Source organism: Diadema antillarum, unplaced genomic scaffold (genome assembly GCF_040938485.1).
Source record: "Diadema antillarum isolate AM-2024a unplaced genomic scaffold, OU_Dant_1.0 scf00000107, whole genome shotgun sequence".
Taxonomy (NCBI): domain Eukaryota; kingdom Metazoa; phylum Echinodermata; class Echinoidea; order Diadematoida; family Diadematidae; genus Diadema; species Diadema antillarum.
Genome location: NW_027270996.1, coordinates 1,680,932 through 1,694,771, shown reverse-complemented (window position 1 = coordinate 1,694,771; position 13,840 = coordinate 1,680,932). Strand labels below are relative to the sequence as shown.

At 41.4% G+C, this 13,840-nt stretch overlaps 1 protein-coding gene across 1 annotated transcript in view; it reads left to right on the top strand.

Annotated features, from left to right (window-relative positions):
- The window catches only part of LOC139719223 (uncharacterized), a 74,729-nt gene that overhangs the window by 54,236 nt on the left and 6,653 nt on the right, over positions 1 to 13,840 (top strand). The window contains exons 27-30 of the mRNA XM_071630653.1: positions 9,757 to 9,887; positions 10,908 to 11,121; positions 11,961 to 12,117; positions 13,067 to 13,259. Coding sequence (XP_071486754.1) covers positions 9,757 to 9,887; positions 10,908 to 11,121; positions 11,961 to 12,117; positions 13,067 to 13,259 — 695 coding nt within the window. The remainder of the gene's footprint in view (positions 1 to 9,756; positions 9,888 to 10,907; positions 11,122 to 11,960; positions 12,118 to 13,066; positions 13,260 to 13,840) is intronic.

The window sequence follows — 13,840 nt, the reverse complement described above, 5'->3', positions numbered from 1 at the left end:
CACTGAATTGATCAGTGTTTTAGTAGTAGCCATGATAAAAAATCATGGGCGTACATACTCGAGCAGGATTCGAACCTACGACCTCCTGATCACCGGACAGGCGTCATCTCCACTAGACCACCGAGCTTTCGCCCGAAAGCAAGTGTTGGTTCTAATCCTTATAGCATGCAGCGGGTACTGCTTTGTTATTCAAATTCATGAATTTCTTCCGTCGAGATGTTTTCTTTGCAATTGATTGACAAATTGCCCTACATCGACGTTAAAATAAGCACTGAATTGATCAGTGTTTTAGTAGTAGCCATGATAAAAAATCATGGGCGTACATACTCGAGCAGGATTCGAACCTACGACCTCCTGATCACCGGACAGGCGTCATCTCCACTAGACCACCGAGCTTTCGCCCGAAAGCAAGTGTTGGTTCTAATCCTTATAGCATGCAGCGGGTACTGCTTTGTTATTCAAATTCATGAATTTCTTCCGTCGAGATGTTTTCTTTGCAATTGATTGACAAATTGCCCTACATCGACGTTAAAATAAGCACTGAATTGATCAGTGTTTTAGTAGTAGCCATGATAAAAAATCATGGGCGTACATACTCGAGCAGGATTCGAACCTACGACCTCCTGATCACCGGACAGGCGTCATCTCCACTAGACCACCGAGCTTTCGCCCGAAAGCAAGTGTTGGTTCTAATCCTTATAGCATGCAGCGGGTACTGCTTTGTTATTCAAATTCATGAATTTCTTCCGTCGAGATGTTTTCTTTGCAATTGATTGACAAATTGCCCTACATCGACGTTAAAATAAGCACTGAATTGATCAGTGTTTTAGTAGTAGCCATGATAAAAAATCATGGGCGTACATACTCGAGCAGGATTCGAACCTACGACCTCCTGATCACCGGACAGGCGTCATCTCCACTAGACCACCGAGCTTTCGCCCGAAAGCAAGTGTTGGTTCTAATCCTTATAGCATGCAGCGGGTACTGCTTTGTTATTCAAATTCATGAATTTCTTCCGTCGAGATGTTTTCTTTGCAATTGATTGACAAATTGCCCTACATCGACGTTAAAATAAGCACTGAATTGATCAGTGTTTTAGTAGTAGCCATGATAAAAAATCATGGGCGTACATACTCGAGCAGGATTCGAACCTACGACCTCCTGATCACCGGACAGGCGTCATCTCCACTAGACCACCGAGCTTTCGCCCGAAAGCAAGTGTTGGTTCTAATCCTTATAGCATGCAGCGGGTACTGCTTTGTTATTCAAATTCATGAATTTCTTCCGTCGAGATGTTTTCTTTGCAATTGATTGACAAATTGCCCTACATCGACGTTAAAATAAGCACTGAATTGATCAGTGTTTTAGTAGTAGCCATGATAAAAAATCATGGGCGTACATACTCGAGCAGGATTCGAACCTACGACCTCCTGATCACCGGACAGGCGTCATCTCCACTAGACCACCGAGCTTTCGCCCGAAAGCAAGTGTTGGTTCTAATCCTTATAGCATGCAGCGGGTACTGCTTTGTTATTCAAATTCATGAATTTCTTCCGTCGAGATGTTTTCTTTGCAATTGATTGACAAATTGCCCTACATCGACGTTAAAATAAGCACTGAATTGATCAGTGTTTTAGTAGTAGCCATGATAAAAAATCATGGGCGTACATACTCGAGCAGGATTCGAACCTACGACCTCCTGATCACCGGACAGGCGTCATCTCCACTAGACCACCGAGCTTTCGCCCGAAAGCAAGTGTTGGTTCTAATCCTTATAGCATGCAGCGGGTACTGCTTTGTTATTCAAATTCATGAATTTCTTCCGTCGAGATGTTTTCTTTGCAATTGATTGACAAATTGCCCTACATCGACGTTAAAATAAGCACTGAATTGATCAGTGTTTTAGTAGTAGCCATGATAAAAAATCATGGGCGTACATACTCGAGCAGGATTCGAACCTACGACCTCCTGATCACCGGACAGGCGTCATCTCCACTAGACCACCGAGCTTTCGCCCGAAAGCAAGTGTTGGTTCTAATCCTTATAGCATGCAGCGGGTACTGCTTTGTTATTCAAATTCATGAATTTCTTCCGTCGAGATGTTTTCTTTGCAATTGATTGACAAATTGCCCTACATCGACGTTAAAATAAGCACTGAATTGATCAGTGTTTTAGTAGTAGCCATGATAAAAAAATCATGGGCGTACATACTCGAGCAGGATTCGAACCTACGACCTCCTGATCACCGGACAGGCGTCATCTCCACTAGACCACCGAGCTTTCGCCCGAAAGCAAGTGTTGGTTCTAATCCTTATAGCATGCAGCGGGTACTGCTTTGTTATTCAAATTCATGAATTTCTTCCGTCGAGATGTTTTCTTTGCAATTGATTGACAAATTGCCCTACATCGACGTTAAAATAAGCACTGAATTGATCAGTGTTTTAGTAGTAGCCATGATAAAAAATCATGGGCGTACATACTCGAGCAGGATTCGAACCTACGACCTCCTGATCACCGGACAGGCGTCATCTCCACTAGACCACCGAGCTTTCGCCCGAAAGCAAGTGTTGGTTCTAATCCTTATAGCATGCAGCGGGTACTGCTTTGTTATTCAAATTCATGAATTTCTTCCGTCGAGATGTTTTCTTTGCAATTGCATGCTATAAGGATTAGAACCAACACTTGCTTTCGGGCGAAAGCTCGGTGGTCTAGTGGAGATGACGCCTGTCCGGTGATCAGGAGGTCGTAGGTTCGAATCCTGCTCGAGTATGTACGCCCATGATTTTTTATCATGGCTACTACTAAAACACTGATCAATTCAGTGCTTATTTTAACGTCGATGTAGGGCAATTTGTCAATCAATTGCAAAGAAAACATCTCGACGGAAGAAATTCATGAATTTGAATAACAAAGCAGTACCCGCTGCATGCTATAAGGATTAGAACCAACACTTGCTTTCGGGCGAAAGCTCGGTGGTCTAGTGGAGATGACGCCTGTCCGGTGATCAGGAGGTCGTAGGTTCGAATCCTGCTCGAGTATGTACGCCCATGATTTTTTATCATGGCTACTACTAAAACACTGATCAATTCAGTGCTTATTTTAACGTCGATGTAGGGCAATTTGTCAATCAATTGCAAAGAAAACATCTCGACGGAAGAAATTCATGAATTTGAATAACAAAGCAGTACCCGCTGCATGCTATAAGGATTAGAACCAACACTTGCTTTCGGGCGAAAGCTCGGTGGTCTAGTGGAGATGACGCCTGTCCGGTGATCAGGAGGTCGTAGGTTCGAATCCTGCTCGAGTATGTACGCCCATGATTTTTTATCATGGCTACTACTAAAACACTGATCAATTCAGTGCTTATTTTAACGTCGATGTAGGGCAATTTGTCAATCAATTGCAAAGAAAACATCTCGACGGAAGAAATTCATGAATTTGAATAACAAAGCAGTACCCGCTGCATGCTATAAGGATTAGAACCAACACTTGCTTTCGGGCGAAAGCTCGGTGGTCTAGTGGAGATGACGCCTGTCCGGTGATCAGGAGGTCGTAGGTTCGAATCCTGCTCGAGTATGTACGCCCATGATTTTTTATCATGGCTACTACTAAAACACTGATCAATTCAGTGCTTATTTTAACGTCGATGTAGGGCAATTTGTCAATCAATTGCAAAGAAAACATCTCGACGGAAGAAATTCATGAATTTGAATAACAAAGCAGTACCCGCTGCATGCTATAAGGATTAGAACCAACACTTGCTTTCGGGCGAAAGCTCGGTGGTCTAGTGGAGATGACGCCTGTCCGGTGATCAGGAGGTCGTAGGTTCGAATCCTGCTCGAGTATGTACGCCCATGATTTTTTATCATGGCTACTACTAAAACACTGATCAATTCAGTGCTTATTTTAACGTCGATGTAGGGCAATTTGTCAATCAATTGCAAAGAAAACATCTCGACGGAAGAAATTCATGAATTTGAATAACAAAGCAGTACCCGCTGCATGCTATAAGGATTAGAACCAACACTTGCTTTCGGGCGAAAGCTCGGTGGTCTAGTGGAGATGACGCCTGTCCGGTGATCAGGAGGTCGTAGGTTCGAATCCTGCTCGAGTATGTACGCCCATGATTTTTTATCATGGCTACTACTAAAACACTGATCAATTCAGTGCTTATTTTAACGTCGATGTAGGGCAATTTGTCAATCAATTGCAAAGAAAACATCTCGACGGAAGAAATTCATGAATTTGAATAACAAAGCAGTACCCGCTGCATGCTATAAGGATTAGAACCAACACTTGCTTTCGGGCGAAAGCTCGGTGGTCTAGTGGAGATGACGCCTGTCCGGTGATCAGGAGGTCGTAGGTTCGAATCCTGCTCGAGTATGTACGCCCATGATTTTTTATCATGGCTACTACTAAAACACTGATCAATTCAGTGCTTATTTTAACGTCGATGTAGGGCAATTTGTCAATCAATTGCAAAGAAAACATCTCGACGGAAGAAATTCATGAATTTGAATAACAAAGCAGTACCCGCTGCATGCTATAAGGATTAGAACCAACACTTGCTTTCGGGCGAAAGCTCGGTGGTCTAGTGGAGATGACGCCTGTCCGGTGATCAGGAGGTCGTAGGTTCGAATCCTGCTCGAGTATGTACGCCCATGATTTTTTATCATGGCTACTACTAAAACACTGATCAATTCAGTGCTTATTTTAACGTCGATGTAGGGCAATTTGTCAATCAATTGCAAAGAAAACATCTCGACGGAAGAAATTCATGAATTTGAATAACAAAGCAGTACCCGCTGCATGCTATAAGGATTAGAACCAACACTTGCTTTCGGGCGAAAGCTCGGTGGTCTAGTGGAGATGACGCCTGTCCGGTGATCAGGAGGTCGTAGGTTCGAATCCTGCTCGAGTATGTACGCCCATGATTTTTTATCATGGCTACTACTAAAACACTGATCAATTCAGTGCTTATTTTAACGTCGATGTAGGGCAATTTGTCAATCAATTGCAAAGAAAACATCTCGACGGAAGAAATTCATGAATTTGAATAACAAAGCAGTACCCGCTGCATGCTATAAGGATTAGAACCAACACTTGCTTTCGGGCGAAAGCTCGGTGGTCTAGTGGAGATGACGCCTGTCCGGTGATCAGGAGGTCGTAGGTTCGAATCCTGCTCGAGTATGTACGCCCATGATTTTTTATCATGGCTACTACTAAAACACTGATCAATTCAGTGCTTATTTTAACGTCGATGTAGGGCAATTTGTCAATCAATTGCAAAGAAAACATCTCGACGGAAGAAATTCATGAATTTGAATAACAAAGCAGTACCCGCTGCATGCTATAAGGATTAGAACCAACACTTGCTTTCGGGCGAAAGCTCGGTGGTCTAGTGGAGATGACGCCTGTCCGGTGATCAGGAGGTCGTAGGTTCGAATCCTGCTCGAGTATGTACGCCCATGATTTTTTATCATGGCTACTACTAAAACACTGATCAATTCAGTGCTTATTTTAACGTCGATGTAGGGCAATTTGTCAATCAATTGCAAAGAAAACATCTCGACGGAAGAAATTCATGAATTTGAATAACAAAGCAGTACCCGCTGCATGCTATAAGGATTAGAACCAACACTTGCTTTCGGGCGAAAGCTCGGTGGTCTAGTGGAGATGACGCCTGTCCGGTGATCAGGAGGTCGTAGGTTCGAATCCTGCTCGAGTATGTACGCCCATGATTTTTTATCATGGCTACTACTAAAACACTGATCAATTCAGTGCTTATTTTAACGTCGATGTAGGGCAATTTGTCAATCAATTGCAAAGAAAACATCTCGACGGAAGAAATTCATGAATTTGAATAACAAAGCAGTACCCGCTGCATGCTATAAGGATTAGAACCAACACTTGCTTTCGGGCGAAAGCTCGGTGGTCTAGTGGAGATGACGCCTGTCCGGTGATCAGGAGGTCGTAGGTTCGAATCCTGCTCGAGTATGTACGCCCATGATTTTTTATCATGGCTACTACTAAAACACTGATCAATTCAGTGCTTATTTTAACGTCGATGTAGGGCAATTTGTCAATCAATTGCAAAGAAAACATCTCGACGGAAGAAATTCATGAATTTGAATAACAAAGCAGTACCCGCTGCATGCTATAAGGATTAGAACCAACACTTGCTTTCGGGCGAAAGCTCGGTGGTCTAGTGGAGATGACGCCTGTCCGGTGATCAGGAGGTCGTAGGTTCGAATCCTGCTCGAGTATGTACGCCCATGATTTTTTATCATGGCTACTACTAAAACACTGATCAATTCAGTGCTTATTTTAACGTCGATGTAGGGCAATTTGTCAATCAATTGCAAAGAAAACATCTCGACGGAAGAAATTCATGAATTTGAATAACAAAGCAGTACCCGCTGCATGCTATAAGGATTAGAACCAACACTTGCTTTCGGGCGAAAGCTCGGTGGTCTAGTGGAGATGACGCCTGTCCGGTGATCAGGAGGTCGTAGGTTCGAATCCTGCTCGAGTATGTACGCCCATGATTTTTTATCATGGCTACTACTAAAACACTGATCAATTCAGTGCTTATTTTAACGTCGATGTAGGGCAATTTGTCAATCAATTGCAAAGAAAACATCTCGACGGAAGAAATTCATGAATTTGAATAACAAAGCAGTACCCGCTGCATGCTATAAGGATTAGAACCAACACTTGCTTTCGGGCGAAAGCTCGGTGGTCTAGTGGAGATGACGCCTGTCCGGTGATCAGGAGGTCGTAGGTTCGAATCCTGCTCGAGTATGTACGCCCATGATTTTTTATCATGGCTACTACTAAAACACTGATCAATTCAGTGCTTATTTTAACGTCGATGTAGGGCAATTTGTCAATCAATTGCAAAGAAAACATCTCGACGGAAGAAATTCATGAATTTGAATAACAAAGCAGTACCCGCTGCATGCTATAAGGATTAGAACCAACACTTGCTTTCGGGCGAAAGCTCGGTGGTCTAGTGGAGATGACGCCTGTCCGGTGATCAGGAGGTCGTAGGTTCGAATCCTGCTCGAGTATGTACGCCCATGATTTTTTATCATGGCTACTACTAAAACACTGATCAATTCAGTGCTTATTTTAACGTCGATGTAGGGCAATTTGTCAATCAATTGCAAAGAAAACATCTCGACGGAAGAAATTCATGAATTTGAATAACAAAGCAGTACCCGCTGCATGCTATAAGGATTAGAACCAACACTTGCTTTCGGGCGAAAGCTCGGTGGTCTAGTGGAGATGACGCCTGTCCGGTGATCAGGAGGTCGTAGGTTCGAATCCTGCTCGAGTATGTACGCCCATGATTTTTTATCATGGCTACTACTAAAACACTGATCAATTCAGTGCTTATTTTAACGTCGATGTAGGGCAATTTGTCAATCAATTGCAAAGAAAACATCTCGACGGAAGAAATTCATGAATTTGAATAACAAAGCAGTACCCGCTGCATGCTATAAGGATTAGAACCAACACTTGCTTTCGGGCGAAAGCTCGGTGGTCTAGTGGAGATGACGCCTGTCCGGTGATCAGGAGGTCGTAGGTTCGAATCCTGCTCGAGTATGTACGCCCATGATTTTTTATCATGGCTACTACTAAAACACTGATCAATTCAGTGCTTATTTTAACGTCGATGTAGGGCAATTTGTCAATCAATTGCAAAGAAAACATCTCGACGGAAGAAATTCATGAATTTGAATAACAAAGCAGTACCCGCTGCATGCTATAAGGATTAGAACCAACACTTGCTTTCGGGCGAAAGCTCGGTGGTCTAGTGGAGATGACGCCTGTCCGGTGATCAGGAGGTCGTAGGTTCGAATCCTGCTCGAGTATGTACGCCCATGATTTTTTATCATGGCTACTACTAAAACACTGATCAATTCAGTGCTTATTTTAACGTCGATGTAGGGCAATTTGTCAATCAATTGCAAAGAAAACATCTCGACGGAAGAAATTCATGAATTTGAATAACAAAGCAGTACCCGCTGCATGCTATAAGGATTAGAACCAACACTTGCTTTCGGGCGAAAGCTCGGTGGTCTAGTGGAGATGACGCCTGTCCGGTGATCAGGAGGTCGTAGGTTCGAATCCTGCTCGAGTATGTACGCCCATGATTTTTTATCATGGCTACTACTAAAACACTGATCAATTCAGTGCTTATTTTAACGTCGATGTAGGGCAATTTGTCAATCAATTGCAAAGAAAACATCTCGACGGAAGAAATTCATGAATTTGAATAACAAAGCAGTACCCGCTGCATGCTATAAGGATTAGAACCAACACTTGCTTTCGGGCGAAAGCTCGGTGGTCTAGTGGAGATGACGCCTGTCCGGTGATCAGGAGGTCGTAGGTTCGAATCCTGCTCGAGTATGTACGCCCATGATTTTTTATCATGGCTACTACTAAAACACTGATCAATTCAGTGCTTATTTTAACGTCGATGTAGGGCAATTTGTCAATCAATTGCAAAGAAAACATCTCGACGGAAGAAATTCATGAATTTGAATAACAAAGCAGTACCCGCTGCATGCTATAAGGATTAGAACCAACACTTGCTTTCGGGCGAAAGCTCGGTGGTCTAGTGGAGATGACGCCTGTCCGGTGATCAGGAGGTCGTAGGTTCGAATCCTGCTCGAGTATGTACGCCCATGATTTTTTATCATGGCTACTACTAAAACACTGATCAATTCAGTGCTTATTTTAACGTCGATGTAGGGCAATTTGTCAATCAATTGCAAAGAAAACATCTCGACGGAAGAAATTCATGAATTTGAATAACAAAGCAGTACCCGCTGCATGCTATAAGGATTAGAACCAACACTTGCTTTCGGGCGAAAGCTCGGTGGTCTAGTGGAGATGACGCCTGTCCGGTGATCAGGAGGTCGTAGGTTCGAATCCTGCTCGAGTATGTACGCCCATGATTTTTTATCATGGCTACTACTAAAACACTGATCAATTCAGTGCTTATTTTAACGTCGATGTAGGGCAATTTGTCAATCAATTGCAAAGAAAACATCTCGACGGAAGAAATTCATGAATTTGAATAACAAAGCAGTACCCGCTGCATGCTATAAGGATTAGAACCAACACTTGCTTTCGGGCGAAAGCTCGGTGGTCTAGTGGAGATGACGCCTGTCCGGTGATCAGGAGGTCGTAGGTTCGAATCCTGCTCGAGTATGTACGCCCATGATTTTTTATCATGGCTACTACTAAAACACTGATCAATTCAGTGCTTATTTTAACGTCGATGTAGGGCAATTTGTCAATCAATTGCATAGACAAATATATGCAAGAAATATTGTACCAACTTTTGATGAACTCCTAGGTAATGGAGGCATTATACTTTAAGGTATGAAAAATAGTATTCCACTGGTCCAGAAATAACTTCTTCTTTCTATTTTCTTACTTTATTGGGGCTTTTTCAGCGGGTACTGCATTCATTGCATGTATATATAATACGTAGAAGCAAAAATTTTCATGGATACGCATCAAAGGAAACATGATACCATCTGGTGATGACAGTTGATAGTTGATTATAAGCAAATATCAGCAATTAGCAATAAATAGTATCATGTTTCATTTTATATCAACATGAATAAAGATTTAATGTGATATTAAAAAAGACTACCAAAGGGGACTCAAAGATGGAGGAGTACACATTTTCAATTGTTTCCACATGGTCTTCCTTGTCGATTTCTTTCTTCTTAGACACTGCACAAGTGTCGGCAAATATCACTATCGAGAGAAGCAGAGGTACAGACCTGCCTTACGTGACCACCGAGCTGATGAATATGAGCAGCAGCGCCTTCCTAAATTTGCAGAGTGATATCGAAATGGCTGTGAGTTTGTTTCCTCTTCGTTTGTTTGATTCTTTTCTCTCCTTATTTGCCTTTTCTCTCTGAGAAAATTACTTCAAATTGGATTCTGGGATATCACCACAGATGCTTTGCTATAGCGCTCGATCGATCACGTGGTCATGGTTGTTTCCAACATTTTTTTTTTTTTGCATAAAGCGCAATACCAATTCTCATTTACAGTATTCACCACAATATATACTAGTAATTAGGTTCTTTACTGTCTTTTACTTTTCATTTAACATTGCCTTGCTTACCTTATTTTCTAATTCGAAAGAAAGCAGTACGTATATGTTTTTTGACAAAAATTGAATTGGATTGAATTGAATTGACTCTGATAATAAAAGTAATCATGATAACAATATCAGTAAAACTGTTTGAATTATAGTCATTATGAAAATGTCAACATAAGTTTAAATTGCTATATCAACAGAAACTTCTGTGAAATCTAAAGAAACAAAAGGAATAATAGCTTATCTAAGCATCATCTTTCGACACTGACTCTTCATACGCGCTATTTTATAAGGCTAAAACATTTTACATTGTACCAGAATACCGCAATGTAGAATCAGGTCATTTGCAAAATCTTCCTGAACAGCATAAACACGATAATGTTGATAATCCTGCATGTGACATCTGGCGATGATATAAACTACGACGTAGAGTTTTATGTTTAAAATTTTCTAATTTCAATTCGTCGTTGATGATAAACTTGGAAAATTCGATGGAAAGTGTTTAGTTTGTTGTTTGTTGTTTTTGTTTGTTCTGTTCATATTCTTAATTGTTTTTCCAAACTGTCAGATCAATGAGTGATAATGTGGACGTTGCTCTCAGTAAGATCGGAAATGCAAGTATTTACCGATGCGTTGTAAGTGTTAAATTTACAACGCAGAGGATTTTTTTAATGAAGCATGAATCGATTCTTGATCTTCTTTTGCCCATGAGCACTACATACCAAAAACTGCTTCATTTTGGTCCCTGGAACATTCTTGTTATCTCACACAGATCATAGAAGCTATCAATTCAACAGATGACAACGTGGATGTTGTCATTACAGCTCTCAGAAACGGCAGTGTCATCGCCTTCCTCGACATCAACGTGTACGGGACCAGTCAGCAGCAAGTCAATGATCTCGTCGAAGCCATCAAGGGATTGACCGTTGAGTCGGTGAATACAGCAGCCAACGGGACATTTTTAATCTCGAGCATCGTCGTTGAGGGTATGTTTTAATTTCTATTCTATTTCTTTTTCTTTCATCACATTTGTTTCCTTCCGGTGGAAAAAAAAAGTTCATAGCATTTCAATGTATTCTCATATTTCTCAATAAACTGATGAAAGAAAAAAAATAACATCACATAATTATTATAAAGAATAGAATGATGCTTGATATCCATCGATATTGCTTACATACAGTCACAACAGTGTCGTAGAGAAGCCCTCATACCTAGGGGTATGATTTGCGGTCCATAGAGGCTAGCACATTCACAATGTATGTTCAATCAATTGTTCACTATTACATACTCATACGAGGTGGCAAGGATAATGCATGTGAATTTGTACAAAGTAAACAGCAATTGAGACCATACAGTAACGCTACGTTGTAATGAGGTAATCAAAGTGAAAATTCTGTTGACCGATGATATAATATTATCTTCCACACGAAGGGGTCATTAGAAATATTGTATTTTTGGCTTGTGCTTGAAACTTCGGCATTTTAACTCACCTACTCAAATGTCGTACGTACTGTATGTGGTATTCTTGACAAATCTGATCTCGAGAACTCGAAAAGACCTGAAAACGAAAGTAATCGGTGTAACTTCTGTAAACATGATGTTTGTCTGTGTTCGGGTCAGTTGAACACAGATCATTACAGGGTAAGCCAACGCCACAATTCGAATTGGTTTCGATAAAAAAAAAGCAAGAGCATAGAAACAGGAGAATAAAAAATTGTGCTAAATTTTGGCCTTTTCCACGTCACTGTTTATTGAGAGGATTAGACATTTTTAGAGCTCCCAATTAACAAACACAAGACACAACCATAAACCTCGTTACTTGCAGGTGCACCGACCACCGACGACGGAGTCTTGGACCCGGCGGTCATCGTCGGTATCATTCTCGGCTGCGTGTCGTTCTTCTTCCTGGCTACCATGGCCGGTATATGCTGCATGTACGTCGCGTATTCCAGACGCACGCGCTTGGCAAAGGTCCTTATGAGGTTGGTATACGATGAGTGACGCTTCTTCCTTTTTATCCTCATGGAGCAATGCAGAAATGGTTCTGCTGATTTTTATCAGGATTATAACTTTTAATCATCTTAACACGATGTGAACAGGTATATTCATGCGGTAAGACAGAGGTCATCTGACATTACTGTTACTCTCTTGGCCATGGCGAAGGTAGGACTCCAGAGCAGAGTAAAATATCATTCCGTGGATATGTCTAGTCTAGACTTTTGCAGTACAATGATATCATAGATATCTAATTCTTTTCAAAAGGAGAGGGGCCTACTAAAATTGAGCAATATTAATGTGTGGTTCCATCGTGTCTCTTGCTTCTTCTTTTTTTGCATGAAAAAAAAATCAAATTACGACTGTTAAATAGTAATAAAAATGACTTCTGTAAAATTAAAAAAATAAGTAGGAAAAACGTATTTTTGATTTCATAATCATCAATCAAATGTTGTTGTTTTTTTCATTAAAGAAATCTAAAACGGAATCGTGTAAAATCACTCCTGTTGGGAGTTTTTTAAAGGGATTGGACAGAAATAGTAGATTTGACAAAACTTGGGGGTTGGGCAGCACGGTATTTCATGTACCACTTGGAAGTACTTTTTTGTTACCATCGCGTGACACCTTTTAAACTTAAAGTATGAAGTGTTTCATTTCAAATCAGAGACTACTTGTATGTACTACAGTTTACCTCATTCCTGTGGGAGAAAATAATAGAAACAATGATAAAATAGTATGTTCTAATTTTTGCTGCCAGAAATGACTAGAATGATAATTTATTTGGCAGCCTGGGATCAAACACAATTGGCCAATGAAAATGACTCTACGCCTGCAACTTGGCTTTCACAAAACAATATTCTTCTTTCGTTTTGCTGTACGTGTTTTGCTCATGTCTTCTCTTGTTGCTGTCGTTGTTTTGTGACACGTATTATATAGCAATCGCGATGATGGCGGCCCCGTGCGAAACTACGGATATTGGGACGGAGACGACGATGACCAGTCTACCGAGTATTCTCTCGACCACCGAAGGGAGGCCGTCCGGCGAGCCATTGACCAGATCAACATGGACCGCGACCGCCACTTGCGAGCCTACCCGCCCGGGGTGCGTTGGAACAGACCATTCTCGGAGGTGAGACTTTTACAAACCTCAGTGGTACCGTTCATCATCCATCTTCATCTTACTTTTTTCATCATGAAAATGTGGGAGAAAATAGTAAGAAAGACAGAGAAAATGTTGTAAAGAGCTTTCAGGTAAATTTGTATATCCGAATGACAAGGTTTTTGCAGCTTTATGATTCATATTATACAGTGGCAGAGATGCAGGCAGGGGCACACCGTGCGTGCGCCCCGCCCCCCACCCCCTTTATTTTTGGTTAAAAGAATAAAAGACAAAAAGAAAAACTGGGGGGCATGCTCCCCTTTAATTTTGTTATGACCCTCCCCTTTACGGAATTGCTGGATTCGTCCCTGATGTAAATTAGCTATACCTGACGTCTGAAATAATGGAAAACAAAGAAGAGTTAGGAAAGCAGTAAAAGAAGCTGTGAAGTTGAGGTTTTGTTAAAGTGTAAAACGACACCCTTCTTGGTGTGTAGAACTACGAAGAAACTCCCTGGCGACAACTGTGAAAGTTTACAGATTAACATGAACATCAGCACATTCGATAACAAGATTCTACCAATGGTTATCACTGCACAAGCAAGCAAAGCT